Source organism: Cyprinodon tularosa, unplaced genomic scaffold, assembly GCF_016077235.1.
Source record: "Cyprinodon tularosa strain WSP-4 unplaced genomic scaffold, ASM1607723v1 ctg897, whole genome shotgun sequence".
NCBI lineage: Eukaryota > Metazoa > Chordata > Actinopteri > Cyprinodontiformes > Cyprinodontidae > Cyprinodon > Cyprinodon tularosa.
Genome location: NW_024039670.1, coordinates 1 through 25,314, shown reverse-complemented (window position 1 = coordinate 25,314; position 25,314 = coordinate 1). Strand labels below are relative to the sequence as shown.

At 37.3% G+C, this 25,314-nt stretch overlaps 1 protein-coding gene across 1 annotated transcript in view; it reads left to right on the top strand.

Annotated features, from left to right (window-relative positions):
* LOC119775802 (unconventional myosin-Id) overlaps window positions 1-25,252 on the top strand; it is a gene marked incomplete at its 3' end in the record, with an annotated part of 70,617 nt that extends 45,365 nt beyond the window's left edge. Inside the window, exons 8-15 of the mRNA XM_038273886.1 lie at window positions 1,684-1,887; window positions 2,231-2,376; window positions 2,480-2,594; window positions 4,331-4,501; window positions 19,563-19,633; window positions 22,462-22,536; window positions 23,841-23,973; window positions 25,086-25,252. Of these exons, the coding sequence (XP_038129814.1) occupies window positions 1,684-1,887; window positions 2,231-2,376; window positions 2,480-2,594; window positions 4,331-4,501; window positions 19,563-19,633; window positions 22,462-22,536; window positions 23,841-23,973; window positions 25,086-25,252 (1,082 nt within the window). The remainder of the gene's footprint in view (window positions 1-1,683; window positions 1,888-2,230; window positions 2,377-2,479; window positions 2,595-4,330; window positions 4,502-19,562; window positions 19,634-22,461; window positions 22,537-23,840; window positions 23,974-25,085) is intronic.
* Window positions 25,253-25,314: the final 62 nt, after the last annotated feature.

The window sequence follows — 25,314 nt, the reverse complement described above, 5'->3', positions numbered from 1 at the left end:
TAACACTGACTGATTTAATCTAAAAGGGGGGGAATGCAGCCATGTTTTTTAATAATAACTCCATGGCTCTTCAATCTGCTGATCTAAATTGTCTGCTAGCAGATTCCTAAAAAACCAAGGGAGACTTTTTAGGACAGTGAAGTGTAACTAGGGGCTTAACCTGGAAGTTACAAGTCATGCGCCCTCTGGTGGTCAAAAGTCTTCTTTTAAAAAAATTAGCTGCTCAAAGGGAGATATTTGTTCACTGTTAAAGCTTCTGACTTGTGGAAATTGAGATAGGGAAGAATATGGATTTTCTATTGTTAGAAGTTTTTCCATGATGGGAGTAAAACCTTTAAAAAAAAGGTTCCTGCATTGTCAGCCAGCTACCCACTAACTCAGGGTTTTTTTTAAAGGTATTTTGCTTTGGTTATAATGTAAAGTAATTTTATCTAAGAATTACTGGTGAAATTTGGGTATTTTACTCAAACACTCACATATCACTGCCTCAAACATTTATTGTGGCAATGGTAGCCACTGTGTGTCATAAACCCTTGACAACGCAGATGTAATCATGTCATTCAAAGTGAAGTGAAAACAGAAAGCGTTCATCACAGCTTTGAAAGCTGCTAAACCCACATAACCATATAATTCTCTACCAACAAGATTATGTGTTGACAGGATCTACCATTATACTTTCTGTGATAACGAGCAACACTAATTTAAAATTAATGGAAAGTATAGTTCACTTACCTGTCAAGGAGAAACATGGCGTCCCTTTTTAAAATCTTTCTCTGCTTCTTCCACCTGGAGAAGGCTTGTTATTTTTTTTCCCCTTAAATGTCTCTGGTTTTATAGTCTTTAAATTAAATTTTTCGGTTTCTTGAGGATGGCGAAACCGTTTTCTGCCCTGCTGCTGCATACAGGGGCGGATTTAGGAAATTTGGGGCCCTAGGCAAAGACATGCAGGGGGCCCTCTGAATTGAGAAGACAACACATAAAACAGACCCATTATACAGGTACAAAATTTTTTATAGAATAGACATCCATTATTTGACATCCAGGACATCCATTAACTTTGAGTCCTAGGCAACTGCCTATTATTGCCTAAAGGTAATATTAGGCTGCATATGATGTTCCTGCATTGTGCTGCATTAGTGCAAACTTTCCTGTGTTGGGTTAGCGTCTTTCAATCACACTGATCTGCCAACAAGGGAAAATGTTATTTCTGCAATATTTTATTCCTCGCTGGTAAACTTTCAAGAATACAGACTGTGATTTTGTTTCCCAATGGAGTGACCAGCCTAATGTATGAATTAATATAAAATTCTTTGCTTATGAAAATAAATCTGATTATTGATAGAGGCAATAAAACACCAATAATAACACTTACGTAACCAAACCAAAAGCAGCCTTTATCATTGCACACAACACAACTCTTTGGACCCAAAACCCGAGATCCTTTTTGCCTCAAATAAATATGCTAAGAAAAAACTGTTGCAGTTTACTCCCTTTACACAAGTAAGAAAAAAAGGTTAATATTTAATTTTTCCCTTTGGGGCAAGAAAGCAGATAATTTTTAGTGCAAAGACAGACTTAGCGTAGCAAGATTTGTGTTACATTTAGCACCTAGCATGAGCAGATGCTTATTATGTGTTATTTTTATTTTAAATATAAATAAATGTCCTCTGTTTTGTCCTGCAGGGAAACCTAAAATTTGGAATGGACGGTGACGTTACCCTGATAGAGAACACAAAGCTTGTGTCTGTTATCAGAGAGCTTCTTTCCACCAAGGAGGAAAACGTGGAGAAGGCCCTGCTGTACCGCACAGTGGCCACAGGTCGAGACGTCATTGAAAAACAGCACACCACAAAGGAGGCCAGTTATGGGCGAGACGCTCTAGCAAAGGTCATTTCTGCGCACCAGTTATCGTCACCCTTTTGTGTTTTTTGTGTCAGGACTAAAGAGATTAAATCCGCTGCAGTCTACATGTGCCTGCAGGGTTATGAGATTTCACTTTCGTGGTTTCACAGTAACATGAGTCACAACGTTTTAACGCCACAGAGAGGCTGAATATTGTGGAGGATGCAGTCAAGACCAGCACAATAAGCCTGCAAACAACAGACTGACTCACTGTTATTATGACATTTAGAGTCCTGGTTATTCAGCTTGTTACTGCTGAGCGTTTGTGCTCTGAGATATTCTCTGCACAAACGAGCATAACACATGCTTATTATTTTGTCTTCCTCAGGCAATGTATGAGCGCTTGTTCTGCTGGATCGTTGGACGCATCAATGACATCATTGAGGTGAAAAATTATGATGCCAACGTCCACGGGAAGAACACTGTCATCGGCGTGTTGGACATCTATGGGTTTGAGATTTTTCAGAATAACAGGTGAAGTTAAAGAAGAAGTTTAGAAAATATTTCCATTTGTATCATCATAGCACTGTTTTACAGTTCATTAATTTATTTTTTTGTTTGTTTTTTTTATTTGTAGCTTTGAGCAGTTTTGCATCAACTACTGTAATGAAAAGCTGCAGCAGCTCTTTATTCAGCTGGTCCTGAAGCAGGAACAGGAGGAGTATCAGAGAGAAGGCATCCCCTGGAAACATGTAGGATATTTTAACATTTGTAATCATACAACTGAAACTAATCTTCCAATTAGTGATTGAGTTTCATCTGCACCACTCTCTGGCTTTTTTTTTTTTTTTTAAACACCACCATGTTATTAATAGATTTTTAAAACTGAAGTGCAAAATAGAACTTAAATAGAAGGACTTTTTTTCTTTTGTTTTGTTTAAAAAAAAAGAAACACATTTTTTGGACGTAAACAGGAAAGCCCTAGAAGTTGGCAATCCAACATGAAAAGAAAATGGCAACCACCAAACAAACTTCTGATTCCAAAATGGCTCCTGCATGTTTAAAACACAGTGATACACTTATTAATAAAAATATTCAATTTACACCTCTGGTAGTTGTGAAATAAATTACAGCATTTATGTATGAGCATGTCCTTAAAACTGATTTAGGTTGAGTTGAATATTATTCTTTGATTCTTTAAGGAAGCATTACAGAGTTTTCTTATGATAGTGCCACCGGTGGCCAAAATCCAAAACTGCAACACTACTCTGCTCGTTTTCCTAGCTTGCACTCATTTGTGACAATTTTACTTTACTTTTTTCACCTTGCGTGAATTTGCAAATGGTGTCTGATTTAAGCTGGATGCTGGTCCCTTCTGAGGATCAACGAAATCTATCATAAATATGACGCTTTGATTGTTTGCTAAATTTGACTAATTTAACATAGAGGTGCTTGATGTCACCTCGGCAGAACAGCATGAGAACTTCCCACTGAAGTACATTCAAGGAAAATAGATGCTGGCTGAAATCGGAGTGCCTTGATTGGATCAACTGTAGATCACGCAGCTTGAAAATCCAATATCCAACTTCTAACTTCACAGCGGTCATAATCGTCCTACTTTAAGTTAAAGAAGAAACTCTTGGTAGAATTGTGTATTACAAAAAATATATTTGGGTCTAACTCAAATATTCTGACTTACTTAAAAAAAAATGCGTGGTTAATTGTAAAAATGTATTCACATTTGTGCAAGTCTTTTTCACTGCGGGACGCCATTTTTCCTCGTGCTGAATGAGTTTGCAAAATATTCTGGGAATCCACATCAGCCCCTGACCTAACTCGGTCTGAAGGGATCATTTTAAGGGTTGGAGGGCACTTCCCCCTAGCTCTTATAACTATTGGGACACACTACCCACTACACTACACATGAACGCGCAAAACCGAATGCTAGGGCCCAAACTGAGTGCAAGTGAGAGAAATGGGACTCGACCTTATAGATGCATCTGCACTGAACTATTAAGGTGTCAGTCTGCTCATCAAACCATGTTTCAGTCGTAAAGGTTAAAATAAAAATTTTAAATATGTTTTTCAACAAAAACATGCAAAATGTCTCTTTACATATAGATGTATTTGGCAGCAATATATTTTCATTTGCTTTCGAAATATTTCAGCATAATTTATGTAATCAATGTAGAGGTGGTTAGTATGGCCAAAACCTTTATCATGATATTTTTCTTTATTTTTTTCAGTGGGATAAAGTTTGAAAGATATAAGCAAAATAAAAGCTTCAGAAAAACTGAAAATGCTCAAAGCAGATGTTTGTAAAAACTTGTTAAACCAATTTTATAAATCTGCTCCAATATAACATGTTAGAAATATTTGAGCTTGGAACACCAGCCAGTGAAAATGTTTAATAAAATTATATTGATTTAATTTAATTGTAGATTTATGTCTTTCACACTGACCTGAATCCTATGTCTCATTTTCTCAGATTGATTACTTCAACAACCAGATTATTGTTGACTTGGTGGAGCAGCAGCATAAAGGCATCTTCTCTGTTCTGGATGAAGCCTGTATGAATGTTGGCAAAGTCACCGATGAGGTTTTCCTGCAGGGACTCAACGTCAAGCTGGCAAAGCACGCTCACTTTACAAGCCGCAAGGTAGGAGGACTGACCTTCAGATCTTAGATGATTAAAGTTGAGTAATGCCCAAGATGCAATGCCTTCTTTTAGTGTTGTGTCTACAACTGATCTGGGATCTGGACCTTACATTCTTTCCTCCCATTTACTGATCCCATGCAGTTTTTCTCAATATTACAAAGGTTACTCTTGTCTAAAATCTAATGAATATCCCTATCAAAGACATGTGTGAACAGTGGGGAATTTTAAGACCCTTAAAGTTATCCTAAAGCAGAATTCACAGTCTTAATGCAGCTGTAGTAACATGAGAACAGCAGAGGGTGGTTTTCTCCATGCATTAAGTGGCTCTTATCGCTGCAAGCAGAGAATATGATCCAATAAGCAGGAATATCCAATGTCTAATTCACTCTAATGGTCTGTTCAGACTCAACAAAGATAAGCCATTTAAATGTATTGTCGTCCATGTTTAAGGAGCAGGTGGCTTGGTTATGGTGTCTCTTCCCTCTGATTCAGGTTGACAACTTGTTAGGTCTTTTCAGGGGCAGATGTTAAAAGATTTCAAGTTACAGATGTTTATATGACTGAGAAGCTGTTGCAGTCTACTTTTTGAACACCAGGGGGCAACAACTGTCAGAGAAAATGTTTATGGGAGTCTGACTCAACACTTTGCACAAGTGATGTCACTGAGAGCCTATAGGAGAGTGTGGAAGAGACAGATTTATGAGGAGAGTCGAACAGATGGTTTTAAGATGAGGGAAAGAGAAAGTCAAGAATATGCTGATGCAGTGTCGATAGGATGTCTGTGTTAGAGGGAAGCTGTGAACTAAATGGTAAATCAACAGGCTACAAAGTGAGGCTGTTTCAAAGTCTAAATGTTGCCCTACGATCCAAAAAAACACCCGGCAGGCAGTGATCCCTGCAGAAACTGCTACCCATCACAGTAAGGTGTAAAAATACTGCGTGATGAGATGGAAGCTGTGAATATAGAAAGGATGAGGTAACTATTGTACTGCATGGTGTATTGATCGGCGTTCCTTTTCTTCTTTCATCTGAGTCGATATGCTCCTCATCATCGCTCTTCTTCTGCTGCACTCTGACCTCCTCCTCTAGCAGGACTTTCAGACACATCAAGGGTTTCAGTACACTCTTATCCTGCTGGTGCTTCCTGGAACTAATATCTGCATGAATCAATATCGTCTGGAAACTTTTATATTTCCTGTACTGTTTGGAGTCTGACTGCTGTTTGTTTGAACTGAGGAAGCTGTTTGTCTTGTTCTCTGCTTCACTTTAGATCTAAAAAAAAACTCTAAACAGTTAACGGTCTAATGCTGAGTGTTTGTGCAAACAGATCTTTGGCTTAATATTTAATTTAATTTAACTAGAGGATTTAAAACATTTATATTCACGGGTATCGATGATTTCATTTATTGCCAAAAGAAACCAGCGTGCTCCAGTGTCAAGCAATAATTACCCACATAAACCTAATAATGGATAATGCTGCCCTTGGCAGAAACTGCGGCCATCTAACATTTATGAAAATCAATAATGTCAGCAGTATTTGCTAGAGAGCAGAATCCATGGATAAATCTATTATAGAAGGTTCTTCGGGTCTTCATGCAGCAAAGCGTCTCTGCGAGTCACACTAACACCATGACTGAATGTTAGAAAATCCTAGAAAGGTTCACCACAGTTTGAAGTTCTTTTTCTTTGTGGATAACTGCTAAAACTGTAGCATCGTCTCTCCTACTGGGTGATCCATAAATCTAGGTGTTTTATCTGCTGTAAAGATTGTTGGATGATCCGCTGCTTTCTGAGATCTTCTACTTTATGTCATCTGACAAAGCCTCCATGTTGGTTTGAATACCTTGTTGCACTTTATTGGGAAACATGGTGCCACCTGCTGGTTACCTTTAGGATTTTCCTTTACAATCGAATCAATGTTTTTCATTCTGTTTCACTGTTATTGTGTTGTTTCTGATAATTTAATAGTGCAGGAAAAGAAATATAATTTTTTTATTTATTTCTTTATTTCAAGGTGTTTAAAGGTAGAGAGGACGATCTTTTATTTCCGAGTGGATCATCTAAATAAGTTGTCCTCCTAATTGTCAATCATTCTGGTGATATGTTTAGGTAATGCTGTCCTATGTGCTCGTCCCGTTAGCTATTTTTTTCTGCACATGCACACTTTCAGCTTTATACTTGTGGTGAGCTACAGTTTCAGACAGTCCTTGAAGCTCACCTTTCTCACTAAAATCCTTTGAAAATGGCAGAAGATCGTAATAGAAAAAGTGTCTGAAGTGTATGAGAAGAAAAGAAAGGCCTTAGAGGCAAAGATATCCCGGAATGCTTTATGCCAGAGGTCATGGATTAGTGGACCGCAGTCCGGATCCGGACTCACCTGCTGTCTAATCCGGACCCAACCTGATTTAAAACATTTATAAATTACTGCCTGTTGTCCAACGAACGTGTCTAACTTCTCTTGCACCGCTTCTCCTATTTAAATGGTAAAGCCCTCCAGAGTGTCCGGGACCAGGTTGCACGTGATACAAATTAGCCAATGAGCTGCGTTCAGTCTGGGTTGCTGCTGCTGCTATTTTCAGACACAGCAGGCAAACCTGTGACACGCCAGGCGGTGGAAAGAAGGACAAGACGAAGAGAAAAAGAGAGCAGAGAAAGTGTGGAATGCTGGAAGAACTGCGGTGAACTGCACATTTTGAGTATGTTTGGCTCAACCTGCTGCTGTGAAGCAGGAATCTCCTGCATGAACATTAAAAAATAAATATGTATCCAGGCTCAAAATGAGCACCTTGATATGTGCTTGAGAATGGCTTTATTGCCATTCAGACCCAGGTTTAAAGCCTTGCAGGGCAGCATAAAGCCCACTGCTCTCATTAAGCCAGAAAAAAAAAAAAACGAGAAAAAACCCCCAAATGGTCAGTTCAGGTGTTTCATATTTATTTATTTGTTTTTTTTTTATTTAAAAAGTCAATGTATAATATGGATGCATAAACACTATATTTTTATTTCAGTGGTAAATGCTGTTTAAAGTAACGGATTATAGATAAAAATGTCTCTGGACCTTTACTGGTTGTTGATTTTCTTTATTCGGACCCAGCTGATTTTTAATTGGTTACCCCTGCTTTAAGCATTATGGGATTTGCTGTCACAGCAGCCCCGACTAATAACAAAGATGGCGTGGGCTCCGTACAGTGACGGAGGAGTTACTTGACCAACGGAGCAAAAAGCAGTGATCATCTGTGCAAACGGTCAGTTAACTGAGTTCACTATAAAGTCCACTATATAAACTCCCCACTCTGTATAGGGATTGAGGGATTTAGGGGTCAGGGCGGACGCTCGGACACAGTAAACTTGTATGAGCGATGAGAACAGCCACTTTTTAAACAGGGCGTGCATGCTCTTGCACATAATTTTTTTTAAGTGGAGAGTCTTTTTTTTTTTTTAAATAGAGTAAATCCTCCACAATACCTTAAAGGGGAACACCATTTTTTTAACAGTTTAGTTTGTGCCTTCAACTCGTTGCCCTAAGGAAGAGGTTACTTGGATATAACCTAACCAGATATCTTCAGAACAGCTCCAAAAGACACAAAACTCATATGGGTGAGTAGAACGTGATGTATAATAACGTAAAATCAAGGGCCAAATGTAAAAAAAAACAGCGTTCCCCTTTAAAGCAATTTTTTTTTTAACAAAACCCTAATATAAAAATTTTTTTCTATTTAAAACTTATAGAAAAGCATTTAATTAAAAAAAGAAAGGAGAGTTTTATGTATTTGTTTTATTTTCTTGTTTTTTTTCATCAATATTTTTATCTTAATCCAAATTAAGATAAGTTTGAATTGAAGAGGATTAAAGCAAAGGAATGCTCCTGCTGCTTTGTTTTATCTATTTCTAATTGAACCCAATGTTTTGAGTGTCTGACAGTTCTTGGAGAAGGTTTGAAAAATCAGATCTTTGAGGAAATGAAATAGACAAAGCCCATCCATACATACCACGAGAGTTTGGTTCCAGGTGTTTACGGATACACACTAATACTAAATCCGAAGCTACAGATATATACCACTACTGAATAATATTGTCATCACCATAGGTTTTGACTCCGACACTCTTGGACATCTAAGGGATACTTGCTGCTCTGAATGTTTACTTCGGTTGTCTGTTGTTCTTTTTGCTCTTATGTTCTCTCTTGTGTTCCTTTCATCTTATACAGATGTGGAAGCAGCATTCTAGGAATTACTCTATAGCTTGTGTTTTGTCTATTTTTACTGTTTTGTTTCATTTTCTCTCTTTTCATGCACTCTTTCCTCTCTTTATTTCTTTCAATCATCTCTTAGTTCCTATCCCCTCTTTCTTTCTCACCTCCCTTTCCGTCTCCATCTCCATTGCATTAGATTCTCCTCCCTAAATCATTTTCAATAAAGTTTTGTATACAAGTACCAAGTGGAACTTTATGGCAATAACCATAATGCTCTGCTTGTGAAAGCAAATCTATTGGGCTATCGGCTAGTTCTGGGACATTGGTTCATAGGAACTATATTGGCAAAACAGGACAACAAAATGAGAAAGAACAAAGGAGATGTGAAGGTTGAGGAAGCAGGAGCAGGAGGTTGTGTTGTGGCAGAAACTAACCTGGGATAAAATATCCAAACCAACAGCAAGAGAGAAAATAAGGTGTACGGCCTGTAGAAAGACTGATAATCACAGTTCTATCTACAGTTAATGGTGTTTAAAACAGACCTTCAGCAGTTTCATAAAGACTCACAGTTATGTTTTTCCAGCCCATAAACTCCATCAGAAACTTGTATCCCAGCAACAGCGGGATGCTTTGTTTTCTTTTCAATAAAAAGTCTTTTGATGCAGCTCTGCCTGCCTTACAGCAAAAACCAGAGAAAAGAAAGTACAGAGTCAGGTATACAGTTTCTGAATGTTGAGGTGAAATGAAAAGCATCTTTAGTTTTGCTTCTTTTACAAATATAATCTGAAAGGGTTTTCTGTACAGTTCTATCCTCTGTAGTGATGTTAAAAAAAAAAAAACATTTAAATATCAATAGGGAAGATTTATTTTTACTTGTTTAACCGGCTTTTCTTCTAACATATGTGACACCTGATTGCTGCTGCAATCAGAGGACATGAATGTGAGAAAAAGCTGCTGGGATCCAGTGATTTGTTGGCCGAGCTCCATGTAGACAGTCATCTGACGGGAGCTGCTGTTATTTTCTGCTGTCACTATGTCCAGGCTGTTTCATTGCTGCAGTTATACATACAGTTTAAATGAGCAGAAGGCATGCCCATATCGGACATTTTCACAGACTGTGAAGGATGTATGCAGATAAACCAGATCCATAACAGATGCACTGAGCTGTAATTCTAACTCAGTCTGTGTCAGGATGTCCTCCAGTCCACTAAGCTGTGATTAATTTCCCAGATTTCTCACTCTTCTTATGAAATAATAAAGTCGTTTTAATCAAGAAGCTGTCTTGTTACAGATTTTATATATTTTCAAATATTTATTATTGATTTTTTTTAATCATTTTAAATTTGATAGTTGCATTTGACGTTTTTTTCCCCCATATATTTTGGTGTATTGATTTCCAGCTTGACTAAATCCAACTGAATTTCTAAAAATGTTCTAGCCACATTGACTAACTGCTGTTATAAATCATAATGGAAGTGCTTATGTAACTTCTTGGGTATGAGTTTCATGTCTGAATTGTAAATGCTTGGAAGCTGAAACCACAATCCCCCCTCTCTGTTCAGTGATGGCTTTTCTCTTTTCCCCAATGTTAGCTTTCTTGACGCTTAATTCAAACCATCTGTCCTCTCTGTCCAAGATCTGAATATAAAGACCAATCATAGATTCATGCATAAAAAGGCTCCAACAATCAAGAAGAACAAAGGGTGGCTATATGATTTACATCTAACTTGGAATGTGAGCAGGAGGACTGACTTCTACGCGATCAAACAGAATTGACAGACCCCTGGAAGGGTGTCGAAATGTCTTAAAAAAACACAAAGAAAGTCTGGTTTCCTGTCAAGTTTAAGCCTGTTTCTTGTTGCCATCACCTGGTTGACTGAGAATTTACACAGGCAATCTTCCTCTAGTTCATTAAGTCACCAGTTTAGAAACTCAAACTAGGTCTGCAACCAACGATCATTTTGCTAATTGATTAATCTTTTAATATGTCGATTAATCTATTAAAAATCGGATAGCCAAAGGTTCCTCAAAGATTTTTTACAGAATTTAAACCAGGTGAAACTAAAACATTAAAAAAAATATATATATATTTTTTATGTTAACTGCAATTTTATTTTATTTATTTTTTTTTTTTACAATTTTGGTATAATTTCTGATCTAAGTGTTTTTCTCTGTTAGCTAAATACATGTTTTAGAGTCTCTATAATCCAGTTAATGATAATTTTATAACTAAATTATTTGATGATATTTCAATAATCGATCAATCATAATGAATCCGATTGTTTCAACCCTAATTTAAACTAGTACAGTAATTTCATAGCAAGAAAACATTATTATTGTTTTTTACCAATAATATTAGCAAATAGCATAGTTAGCATTCCTAGCTGTAAACATCAGTTTCTATCTGCACTCCCTGTGCGTCTGCAGCAGAACTATAAAAGTGAGATTTTCAAAAGACTGCAATGAATCCTCCTCTAGCCCCTTGCCTGACTAAAAAGCTAAGATATAGAACTAAACCACTTTTCTGCAATAGATATACTCCTGTTTATTTTTAGAATAATCTATATTTTTTAACATTTTAATTCAAAGTTTAAAGATATATGACTAGAATATAAAAGCATACAGATCTCTTCAGATTTCCCGCTAAAGGACAAAGCATCCTAGCACACGTGATGCATTAAAAAAAATGGAAAATTTGATCAAATGTTTTCCCTTTCTGACTCGCTAATCGGGTCAGATAAAACACATAATCATTTATTTCTGGTCTAAAGCTGATTTCCCAGTCCTTCTCCTTTTTACTTTGGTATTCTTAGCCACTCAGAAATATACACATCTATAGCTGGATGATATGGCTAAGACTTATATAACAATATATTTCTTAATTTCAGTTGAAGCAATAGAATTTCAATATATTTCCCACATAAAAAAAAAACCAATGCATACAACAGAATCCTTTACAAACCCATGAAAATTATGCTGCCAAGTTAACAAAGCTCCTTCAATATAAAATATAATGAAAATATAATGTTTCTTTAAAAAACATACAAATACACACAGTAAAATCTAAAATGTCAGTGAAAAAAAATTGTAGCCTTAGAATGTAATAGCAAAACAACAGAAATATGTTCATCATATCACTGTTTTGTTTTGATGCTTATTGATATTGAATTGTCTACCTCTAACTGATACCAGAGGAATCTAGAGTTTAACTTTTCTACTGCTTTTCTAATAAAGCGCTTTTAACTAAAACACTGATGCATCTTTGCATCACTACATGTCTTTAAACGACAGCAGCTTCTTTTCCTAATCCTTAATTATCTCACCTTTTCTGGTTTAGTCACATTTACCTTTGGCTTTCTTAATTGTACCTTTCACATCGGTCGCAGCACGTGGCATCTACAGGTGCAGCATGCTAACGAGTTGTTTGTGTGTGTGTGTCCTCCACCAGCTGTCATGTATGAATACATGTAGGGGGGATGTGCTAGGAGGTAGAATTTACACTCAGCATGTGTTCTAATGTGCTAATCATGGAAACGAAGTGATTATTAGCACCATGGTGATGCAAGGTCAGTGACCACATAAAGGGCACGTGGAGGTGTTTAAATGTTGCCTGTGATGAAGGGGATGTCGTATCAAACAGGGTGGACATGTGGGCTTCACTGGTTCTGTACTCAAATCGCTGTAAAGATTCGGGGATTATCTTGATGTGTGGTGTTTTAATGCCTTGATGGCTACTGCAGAGATTCAGAGACGATCAGGTTCTGCTCATCAGGAGGTCTGGATGTCCGCTGGTGGATCTCTTTATTTCTGGGGAGATTATCAGGGTACAGGTGGCTAAAAGGACTGCTGGAAACTGAGAGTGATGGGAGATGCATGGGAGCATAAAGGCTGGCAGGAGCAGGGGAGGTGAATATTAAGACGGAGGTCTGAGTTATTGGCAGGCTTTGAATAGAATCTGTCCTGCAGAAAACGACACCCAACTAGTTGTGTAGCGAGCCTCTCTTTCAGAAGTTCTATTGATGTTCTAGCATTTTGACATATTTGACACTATTTAGTCTTCCTGGTGAATATACAACATTTATTGATAAATCCCTAAAGTTATCTTGTTTGAATAAAATAGTTTTTTGCTCATTTTAGACCTATAAACACTTTTCTATCCTAATTAGACCACAGAAGATTGTCCAAAGTTTGTCGAAAAACAACTAGTATCACATATAGAAAGAAGAAAATCATATCTATTTTGCTTAAATTTAATTTTTTTAAAGAAAATACAGCTCTAATTAGCTCAAAGTAGCCTACATTTGTTTTTTGGGGGGATCTGAACTTGTTACTACGCCGGTGGAGACACCCAGGAGGCATTCTGATAGGATTTCTGAACTACTTCTACTGTATTTCTTTGATGCAGAGACATAGCAGCTCGACTTAAAGCTTCAGCCCATCTCTAAGGCTGAATTCAGCCACCCTACAGGGGCTGCTAGTAGGATTTGGTCCATGCTAATGTTTAAGCCTCAAACTTGTAGAATGTCTATTTCCCTGGTTTTTTTTAAATTTGTTTGCTGATGATAAAGTAAGCCTGCAGGGGTATGTTATCATAAAAACTAAACTTATTATTTTAGGCTTTCAATTAGCATTGCTAATAGGGTTGTCACGATACTAAACTTTTCATCTCGATACCGATACTAAGGAAAATATTCGATACTCGATACCATTTTCGATACCACAAGGATAAAAACAAAGACTCCAAAATTCTACAGAAATATTTTCATTAATAAATAAAATACAATAAATAAATACACTAAAGGATGTATGCTGTGCACAATATTAAGCAAGCTTGACAAAAAACGTATAAAATTAAAATTAAGTGTTCCTTCCTTGGCTCTGCTTTGCACACATAACAATGACACTAGCCAAACCGGTTAAGAAACAAAAATAATTGTCAGCAGCTGCACCTATTACAAAAAAAAGTCTGAAACTGAAAAGTGCGTAGAATTATTCAATCACAGTGTTCTGAAAGTGCATTGTCCTCTATTCTGCGCTTTAGATGAATAACTGCTTAGGTGCCACTGGTGGTAGCACTGTATCGATACTTTTTTGAGTATCAATACTTTTGACAATCCTAATTGCTAATGCTGAAATATTTAGGAGCAAATCGAACGCTTTGTTTCTTAGCCATGGTCATCAATTCTTTGTTTTATAATTGCTAACAAAAAAATTCACAAACATTAAAATGCATGTTGGTGTTTGGCTTTTACATCATAAAACAGGTCAAATCACATCAAGCATTTAGAAGAAATTATACCAAAGATTTTCTTTTTCCTCAAAGTCTCTAAAAAAAAATGTGAAGCTACCCTGACATACAGTGGAAGCACACATGGACACGGAGAGTGGTTCTGGTATTAGCCTGAGTCCAAATCACAGGAGAGGTGTGGATAATGAAGATGCCAAGCTCTGTTTCTGGTCTGTGTGTTTGTGTGTGTTGGAGTGTGACTGATTGTTTTGGATGAGGGGCTGTGTGGCTTCCAGCAGATGCAGTCTGTCTGTCTGAGAGAGCATCTGCTTGTCTGCTCTGTTTGTCCTTTTCCCGTCCCCTATTCTCCTCTTAAAATACAGTAGAATATATACAAGCAACTGCAGGTAAATAAAAAGCAATAGAAACTACAAGTTTTGGGTCTTTTCTTCATTAGTTTATGTCAAAGAGTAGATCTTAACAAAATCACATGCTGATTCCAATTACTTCAGAAACTCTACTTGTTTTTTTCCCTTTGAGAGTAAAGGTTATATATTGATCGTGAATGGAATCTTTTACCTGCCTTTTCCTTGAAGATCATTTTTTTTAGCCACTAAATTCAAATCTCTGGGATATTCAAGCCTAAAAAGGATCCTTAGCTGAAAGGATGAGCCACAGATGTCTAAAACGCTTAAAAAATGCTTGAAAAATGACATTGTATAAAAACAGCAGATGTATGTAAAAAGCTATTGAGTTTGTTTTGGCAATAAATGTTTAATATTTTAGTTCTAAAGTAAAACATCTGCTTGAAGGAAGGATCTGTGATGATGTTCCTTTGTGTATCTAGGGTTCAGCAGTCTATACCTCAATTATTTCAATTCAATTCAGTTTATTTATATAGCGCCAAATTCACAACACGTCATCTCAAGGCACTTTACAGTTCAACCAGATCATACAATCAAATTGATACAAAGTTTTCTATCTAAGGAAAACCAGTTGATTGCATTGACTCATTGACTCAAATACAATCCCTCACACTAAGCATGCTTGTAGCGACAGTGGAGAGGAAAAACTCCCTTTTTCCTCTCCAATTATTCATCTGCTTATACTTTAAAGCTACAGTGTGTAACTTTTAGCGACATCTAGCGGTCAGACTGCAGCAACATGATCATCTCCCCCCCACCGCTTCTCCCCCCCAACAGTACGGCGAGCGTTACGGGACAAAATGTCTTCCATGACGTCCGCATCACCTACCTTCTCAAGTGATGAGGTTTGTTTACATAGATAATTTTACAGATAGTATTTCATTAGTCTGTGTAGGGTATAGATTTCATGTAGACTTAAGATAATAAATATACCCGTTAATTTTTCTACATCGTTGTGACGTTTTGGCGATCTCACAATCGCTAGTTTCTTGGCTCTGCGCTGCCGTAGCGCAAAGATGTCTGCCTCCATGGCTGCGAGACCCGCTGTTATGTAATTATAAATAACGAATTCTAAGGCAACGCAAATATTAAGGTTAAGAGGCTGAGCTCGTAGATGATGATAAAATAACATAGTTATGTATAATATATTACATTTCTGACTGTATATCCCTGTAATTATTACACACTGTAGCTTTAACTGATTCCTCTACATCCATTCACTCTTTCTTACATTTCCATTCCTTACATCTTCCTTTTATAGGTAAGAAATGGTGAAAATAAAGTTCAATTTTGATTCCTGTAAAATTAGGATATTTAGACAGAAATGTTTGTCTTTCTACTCAGTGTTATTTGTCTATTCCTTTTGTAAAAAGTCCTACTAGTTTTAGCAAAGTGCGGTGAATTTACTTAGAGCAGCAGTACAAAGATACAATTCAAATCCCTTATAACAGGCTGTACCTTGTTCAAAGGCTGTCAGACTCTTATGATTATAACAGCTCCCTAATTACTTTCTGTCTAATCTACAAACACGGGCAGGAACACATTTCTTTGGATTGTTCATCAAACTCCCGTTGACAGGAGTTAGAAGCAGCTTAGCGTCTCAGCCGATTTCTTTAGCGGCAGGGAGGTAAATAATCTTTTGATTTCCATCGGGAGCTTTTTCTTGAACCGTCTAACATTTACTTTCAGTCCATTTCTGGTTTAATTTTGGGCTGTGGACTCCTTCTGTTAAAAAATAAATGAATAATAAGGCTCTAATTTGTAGAATTTCCACTGACACATGGCGGCTTGTGTGTTTTCTTTTTGATTCAGAGCTCTAAGCACATCGATGAGTCATCCATCACTTTCATAAACTAACAGAACATTTTGTAACGGCTAATTTGACAGAAGAACACTCTAAATTTGAACATGGATATAAAAGTATCTAATATATTAAAGCATACAAACCAAACCCACTGCTTTAGAGGGAATATTAAAATAAGTAATTTATAAGCTTTCTATTTAGTCCATATCAGCCCTTTCATTATATAAGCTCCCATATTTCAACTGTTCAATTTGGTAATTATGATGTTCAGCTATAAGAAAAAACAAAATTATGTTTTTTTTACAGCATTTGATTTTTAACTTAAAACAAAAAATACTGTTGTTTTAGTATCTAAATACTATATTTTGAGCTTCACACAATAATTGAGAAGTCTGCTGATTTGAAAGGTGTCCATAAATCAGTCCCTTCTCCCAAAAAGTCAGCTTTCTCAAGCTGCAGCACTCATTTCACTGTGCAAAATGTGAATGTTTTGAGGTAAAAAAAACAACAACAAAAAACGTCTCATTTCTACCCTGTCCAAAGCAGGACAGTGAAGTGCTGTTTGCATTTTGCTGTTCTACTGAAACCTCTTTCACACTGAAAAATATCGGGTTAAAGCGTGTTTTTCAAACATGGGTCGACCCGCTACCAATCGGCTCTCTTCCCATAGGCAAAAAAAGCCGGTCTAACCCTTCTCTGGCAAGCTGAATGGCCTCTGTCCCTCTGCTGCTGCGTGTCTAGTGACACCATCACACTGGGGTAGCGTTGATGATGTCACCAGTGCGACAGAAATCAGGAAGGTAAACAATGGAGAGCATTTTGTAAGGAAGCCAGGGCGTAGTCAGTGTCCTTTATCATTTTGCTCTATTATCTGTCCGACTCCCTCTTACCAGAGCTGCGGCATGTTTATCGAATGTAAACAGAGTTGTTTTGGCTTGTTAGACTAAAAGCCACTGGTGCTGTGTGTTGACCTCTATACGTAGCGCTCAATAGTATCACCTAAATTAGCAGGTCAACCCGGCTCTGGTGTTCTCTGTCTCTCAGCTGAGTCGACTCGGTCCATTGCCGAGTCGTTTGACCGGGTTAGACATGCATCAGTGAGCTTCTCCCATTGCCACTAAATGCTGATTGTTCCCGGGTTTAAACTGTTTTTTGGGCCAGTTTGAAAGAGGTATTGCATACACTGCAAAAACAATCTAGAAATAGGTAAAGATTTCTTAAATTAAGTGTATTTACTCTTAATTTGAGTAGGTAAGTCAGAGAACTTGCCAATGGAATGAGTATTTTTATTCCTAAAATAAGATAATTAGTTAAAACTCACTTGAAATAAGACAATGCAATAGTTTTTTCTCATTTTAAATGTAAATTGCCTTGTTCCACTGGCAAAGTGTCTTACTTACCTCCTCAGTTAAAAAAAAAAAAAATTTATTTTAAGAAAAAATGACTTATTAAGATTTAAATTTTTTTTTAAGTTTTTTTTTTTTTTTTTTTTCATTTTAACTGGGCAAAATCCAAAAAAAGTAAACTAATACCAATAATTAAAAATAAGCCATGCAACTTGCTATTATCACAGGTTTGTTTTACTTATATAGGTCAGCATGGACATAGATGTTGGACGCACAGATCGTCAGTGTACCATACTTTGTATGTCCATTACAGACAATCCCCTATATCAAACTCTTTAATTACAGCTGAAGTCTCTACCTGTCGAATTACATTTATTTCCCTCCTCCTCCATCTTCAGTCCTCATCTCACTGTCTCAGTTTCTCCTCTGGTTTGATTTCACTTCCTAACTTTCGTGCTTGTTCCTTTCTTTCCTCCTGCTCTTTTTACGGTAAGATTTGATCAGACCTGACAGTCTTGGTGTTTTTTTGCACCAGTGGGTTTGCTGTGTCAGTAATGCTCCAAGCTGTGAAAATCATCCTGAACTCTTTAGTTTAGCTTTCATAGCTTGGGTTGTGAAGAGTTATGATGAAAGAACCACAAATTGCTCCGGACAGTTGGTTTCAAAGTAAAACCAGCACACATTTTTCACAATTCATTTAGAGTTGACTTAACTCCTGCTGAGACTGTCTCTATAAGGAGGTAAAATAAAGAGATTTTACAGATAAGAAGTTACACCAGATTTGTAGGCAGTTTGTATTAAGCAGGGGGTAATAGAGCATCCAAAAGATGACTTATTCTTCTTCGTTGAGGCAGAACCGCCTTTATGTCACAGGAAATAAAAATCCTCCCTGCTTTCTGGCTAATTTTTTTTTTGTATCAGTGCTAAATGCTGAATCAGACCTCAGGTTATAGAAATAACACATTTTAAGAGGTTTTGTTCTTTTAAAGTCTGATCAAACATCTAAAATTTAGAAAAACATTTTGTCAATCTTTATATAAAGAACTTGAGTTTCAAGCTTGCTTTGTCCTTTTGTTATATTAAGGTAATCAATATTACAACTACTTTATTTTAGTCAAATACATGCAAAGTTATATTTGTTATCACCTCAAGCAAGATCAGTCTTTTATATATATTTTTAAAATAAAGACAAATGTCTTTTAACTCCAAGTACAATATCAGATGAACACAAATAGAATTCCACATTATGAATATAAAAAATGTTAATCTACATCCAAATAAATCCGCATTGTTTCAATAAATCGCCTTTCTTTTACATGTACAACGTGTAAAAGCTAAAATCCACCACTTTAAATAACTATTACTTTAAATAACATATCAAATTATTCACTTTTTAATTCAATTCAAATTCAGGAAAATGTGCAACTTATAAAATGACAAAGTAATGTACAGTTAATTCACAAACATTCAGTGATGCATACATGTATTGGTGTTGATCTCAAACAATGATATTTTAAGTCTTATGTTAGATTTGTATCTTTTAAAATGATGTTGGTAAATAATCTGAGCCTTTTTTTTTTTAACTTTATTTTTGATAAGATTTTCCAGAATACAACACCAACACAAAAAAGAGGCAATATAACCATAACAAAAGGTGTTAATTAACATGTATATATAGAGAGAGAGAAAAAGAAAGGAAAATAAACAAAATTGCAATGAACACAGTGAAAAGCAATCGAAATAGAGAGGTCACCAAGGGAGGGGTACGAAAATACAACACGGAAAAAAATGTAATTATGAACTGTTTTTCGGTGTGTAGGTTACAGATTATGTAGAGAGCCTTAAAGAGTTAAACAGGTTAGAGTTCCTGTGCAGAATTACTTTGTCCTGCCAGACAGTACAGCACCAGACCTCTATTGATGATCCTCAACTTACTTTAGAATTCCTATAACATAATCTGAGCCTTTCTTAATTAGTGTTGATCTTCCTTAACAACGAAGGCATGAAAAGTAACAACTTTTTTATTATTTACTTATATATTCACTGCTTAAATGTTTCTCTTTAAAGCTCTCCCCAACTGATAAGAGTCTGGAGTTCGACAGAGACTTTCGCATCAGGCACTATGCAGGGGATGTGGTGTAAGTATCTTAAAGTTTGCATTTGTTTAGTGAAAGCTTTTACTGATGATTCATCCTCTTTTCCACTCTTCTATGTATTCATGCCTTAGGGCTACTGATAACTGAAACTACAGCCGAGTACATTAAGTTATTCCAGAAAAAGGTTCAGGTTATTGATGGCCGGGTCCTCTCAGATGTCTCTAAATAGATGTTTATAAAAGAGACTTTTAAAAACCATTTGGTTTGGTCTGTAGAGAGATATTTTCTTTGCAGCTTCTTTTCTTCCTTACCATTTGAGTACAGATGTTTTTGTTTTGTTTTTTTGCTTTTATGACATACTGGTTCACCACTATAGATAAAACATATATATGTATATAATTCATTTCAGTGAATAATTTCAGTTACCGTATTTTCACGACTATAAGGCGCACTTAAACGTCTTTTTTTTCCCTCAAAATGTGCGGTGCGCCCTATGGTGCGGTGCGCCTTATGTGTGTTGTAACTGCGACTTTTGAGACCACCTCATTGAGGAGATGATGAAAGAGTGGCTGAATGTAAGGAGACCAGGTGTTTTTTTTCCACTCATCACCATCGCTGTTAATATGTAACTCCATGCGTGCCCATCTCACAGCTGATGTGAAAAACATGGGGAAACAAATTAACCCTGTGCTCGCTGTTCAACCGCTCGACATCGGTGTGAACCGGACCCAGCAGGTGCAGCAGAAGCAGCGAGTTTACATGCAAAGTCAATGGTTGACGCGCGTATAGGCGCAGCAAAAGGTCCCGCAGCGCGTTTTGAGCTGCAGGTGCAGCACGTCGGGAGCGTTTAAGCATCTGACGCACCGCCAACGCGCTGCTGCTGCTCGAGATGGAAAAATTGAAGTTTTGCTGCTGGACGCGCCGCATCAACCAATCAGAGAAGCTGATCTGGGAGCTGACAGCGAGACAGACACAGCGCTCTGATGACATATGATATTAACGCAAATGAAACGGGCTGGATGGGTGAGGAGATGATGAAAGGCAGGTGTATGTGAGGAGACCAGGTGCTTTTTTCCACGCATCACCATCGCTGCGTGCCCATCTCACAGCCGATGTGAAAAAAAAAGGTGAATCAAATGAACGCTGTGCTCGCCGTTATCCCGGGGGGTCTGACAAAGGAACTTCAACCGCTCGACATCGGTGTGAAGCGGCCGTTCAAAGTAAGGCTGCGAGCGGCGTGGGAGCGATGGATGACAGACGGAGACCACAGTTTCAGGATATGTGGAAGGCAGCGCCGGGCAAGTTACGCCACCTTTAGCGGATGGATTGTAGATGCTTGGACTAACGTGTCTGCTGGCTCTGTTGTTCAAGCTTTCGCAAAAGCCGGCATTATTTCTGAGGAACCGCGCTGCACGGAAAGTGACTCTGACAGCGAAGAATGGGAAACTGTCATGTCTGATTTAGCGCAGCTGTTTAATTCAGAAACAGAGGATGATGACTTTGATGGGTTTGATTAATACTTTGTAATAAATACATGAATAAAGCACAATCATACTCAGTTTTGCTCGCGCTCTATTTTTCTACCTGAAAACTTAATTCAACAGCAGCCTCTGGGCGGGTCTCCTCCTCTTCACCGCGGTGGCTGGCAGGTGTTTTTTCATCTAAATAATCTAAATCTTGCAGCTATATTTGCTGTGATCAGTGGGAATAAAGTAGTTTTAATATGTTTTTAAGTGAGAAAGGCCACCTGAAAACTTAATTGCAGTCAGTTCATCCAGATTATCTATTTCTGTCGGAGGCGCTCAGACCCCCACATACCAGCGGTGCACCGACAGCAGAAATCCCTTCAACAGCAGCCTCACCGCGGTGGCTGGCAGGTGTTTTTCATCTAAATAATTTAAACTGCAGGCACCAGGATACCGGCAATAAAAGCGAACATATTCCGTCGGCAGGTTTCAGGATTTTAAGTTAATTTAGGAGTAATCACAGCGCTGTGTCATCTGCGATGTGTCTGTCTCATGGCCAGCTCGCAGGTTTGATTAATACTTTGTAATAAATAAATGAATAAAGCACAATCATACTCAGTTTTGCCCCCGCTGTATTTTTAAAATACGCAGTAGAGCTATTTAAAGGTAGTAGAGGACATGTACCTGTATATAAAAAATGCGCCCTATAGTCCGGTGCGCCTTATGTGTGTGTTAAATACAGAAATGGGACACATAATTGAGACTGCGCCTTTTAGTACAGTGCGCCTTATGGTCGTGAAAATACGGTAGTAAAACTCATACTATTTAGATTCATGACAAATGGGATCCGATATTTAAGTGATTTCTATCAGTCCGATTGCTGACATTAATTATACAGGTTACAGTGTATGGTGTGCACTAGTGTAAAAAGTAAACTCTTTTATTTTTAATGGTGTTATTTGTAGATCACAATTTGAATTGCTTGATGTGACCTCATTTTAAGTCATCGCGGTCCCCGAACACACCCCAAGGCCATGATAAGGGCTCTAATGGAAATGTGTTGAGCCTATTTGTGACGGTTAAGTGTCTGGTACCCAGGGGAGCAAGCCCAGACTGGCAGCCTTGATTGACCTCAGTGCCACAGTTATATAAGGCAAGAGGCTAAGAGCTTCTCACTTCTCACTGTGTGGATTTTAGCGGCTTTATTTATGGAAGCTCCTTCAGTTACTCTGTGTATCATCTTAAGGTGTACATTAGCACCAGGCTTTCAGTGCAATGTTCCCACTTTGTATCGACAAGGACAATTTCTGAAATTAATGATGAAGTTAAAAGAGCAGCAAGTAGGACAATATGTATGAACATGAAAGTCAGCGATTTGTATTTACCAGGCTTTCCTTTTTACAGGTACTCAGTGGTGGGCTTTATTGATAAGAACAAAGACACTCTGTTCCAAGATTTCAAGAGGCTTTTGTACAACAGGTGACACACTTTTCAACACCTCCACATGTTCTATAAATACAATTCTGTACACTTTCAATTCAAAGATGCATCCAGGTCTACAGTCAATTTCCTTTAACTTGGTCTGTTCTTTCCCATTTTTCACAAGATTAACTAGTAGACAGACTTGATTAAAACTACATGGTCTGCAATGAATTAATCTCATTTTATTCGAAACCTATATTTATATTTCGACAAAATAAACAACCTTTTCAATTTAAAATAACATTTTTGCTACTAAATGTTTGTGTAAATACACATAAGTACTGTAACAAAAATACTTATTTGTAACCCATTGTTTAGTTTATTCAGCTATCAGATTCTTAAAAGTTCAATCATTTAGCCTTTTTTTTTTTTTTTTTAGAAACCCCTGAAACGCCTAACTTTTGCTGTAAATAGAAGTTAAAGTTTAATTTCTAAAACTGAAAACAGAACATCTGTGCTTGGTGCAATGTGTGATGATTTTTAAGCTTTAATACCCTAAAAGACCAACGCCTGTGATGCTGCTGGTGCATCAGATTTACAGATTTGTTAAAGTCCCGCCTCTTAATAAAACATATGTATATATATAGATAGATATAGATCTATATAGATAAAAAATGTTAACTGTTTAATTATCCTTACATAGTTGCTAAATTTGAGAAAAAAATCTTACAAAAAATTTTTTTTTTACTCTTTGAAATACCAACAAATTTTTTTTTTGTGCCAACCTTAACTACCGTATTTTCTGGAGTATAAGCCCCTACTTTTTTCCCACTGTTTGAACCATACTTCTTATGCAAAGGTGCTACATTTCTCTGCATTTTTCTTAATGATAAAAAATTGAAAAAAGTTGGAAATCAAAGAAGAAACGCAAGACGTGGACCAAATGTCCCGAATTTACACATTTTGATATTTATTTGCCACATTAAAATAAACGAAACAAAAAAAGAGACTGTGCATAACTCTTGCAGAGCTAAAACGAAGAGCTAACAAAGCCCAATCTTTCATTAGAAGCTCTTACTACCATGAAACAACAAGCTAACGGGAAGCTAGCATTATTCTTCGTCCCTAATCTAGAGCTCCCCCTGCAGCTTTGGTGGAGAACAGTTCAGTCGATGTCAGCAGCATTAGCAAGGCGTGGCTTACATATGTACAATTTCAGTTTTGTTTTTTTAATTTGTGGGTGTGCCTTATAGTGAGGTGCCCTCTATAGTATGGAAAACACAGTACGTAAGTGAGCCTTGTTAAACATCATGCTTGATTTAATTATAATACCTTAAATTATCTCCTCTCTGCTTTTATAGCTCCAACCCGGTGCTGAAGGGGATGTGGCCTGAGGGGAAGCTGAGAATTACAGAGGTGACCAAAAGGCCACAGACGGCAGGGACAATCTTCAAAAACTCCATGATCTCTCTAGTGGAGAACCTTGCCAGCAAGGTGGGGAGCCAGATTTAGTTCCCATAAATGGAAACTCTATGAAAGATGCATTGTTGATTCTAATTTTGCTTCTTCCCAATATCACATTTCAATCCTTTTTCTTTAGTTTTTATTCATAAATTTTTAGGTTGCATAAAACTTCTAGTCCTGCAAACAATAATAAAAAAAATTAAACAAACTGTAAGGTAGTGGGTTGAACTGGCATTTGGCTGCCAGAGAGAATAGGTTTCAGGCTTGGCCTGTGTTGTGGGACTCGCCTTGCATCTTTCTCTGAACCTCTTTGGCTCAGGGGTCATTCTCTCCGCTGGGGTCCTGCAGCCTCCAGGAGCTCAGGCCACCTGCCACATGTTGGTTTGGGATGCAAAAGCACCAGATGGCAAGCTTATCTTACCGCCCTTCTCACCATTTCAACAACTTGCTCTCCCAGGTGTCAAAATCATGCACACACCCACAGATCCAAGCTATACCCTCATCCACTCAGACTTGCACAGAGAAACACACATCCTTACAGTAATTAAACTTAAGCATCACTCTAAGGTGGCCTCTCATCTTGATGAAAGATGTAGTTTTGATTTGATAGTCAATTATACAATAACAAATCAGGAATCCTGTTTTGTAAAGCGGACTTGAACAATCCCCTCTGCTCCAGATTGACCTAGAGTTGGTGTGACGAGCAACAAAAATAGAGTAGCTGCGTATTTTAGAGAAGCTTCCAAGTTAAAATACTCTTTTTTTTTTTTTTTTACAGCAGTTAATTTTTTTAGGTAATGAAAAATTTTATAATAGATAAGAATATAGGTATGTTATTTCTTGAAGGAAAATATTTGTAAAATAATCTGGATCGAATTTAACTGTAGCAAACTTGATCTAAATCTCGATTTCTTAAAATAAATAGAATTTCAGTTGTGCTTGGACTGAATTTAACGGGATGTATTCAGACCTATTCAATTTGGTCCGAGTCGGTCTCTCTATGCTAAGAAAATGAAAATTAAAACACATTTACTTCACAATAAAAGGAAAGAAATTAAATTAAATCTCCTGATTAGCTTTCTAGTGCATTCTAGCTAGTATTTGCACTTGTTATTAACCCTCAGCTGACCTGTCATCCACAGGAACCCTACTATGTCCGCTGCATCAAACCCAACGACGTTAAATCTCCTCTTTTGTTTGAGCCTGAGCGCTGCCGCCATCAGGTGGAGTACCTCGGGCTGTTGGAGAACGTCAGAGTGCGTCGAGCCGGCTTCGCCTACAGGCAGACATATCCTAGATTCCTGCAGAGGTACAGCAGTCTTACAAGAATTTCACAGGCTTTTTTTTTCTTCAATCTTGATACTTTTTAAT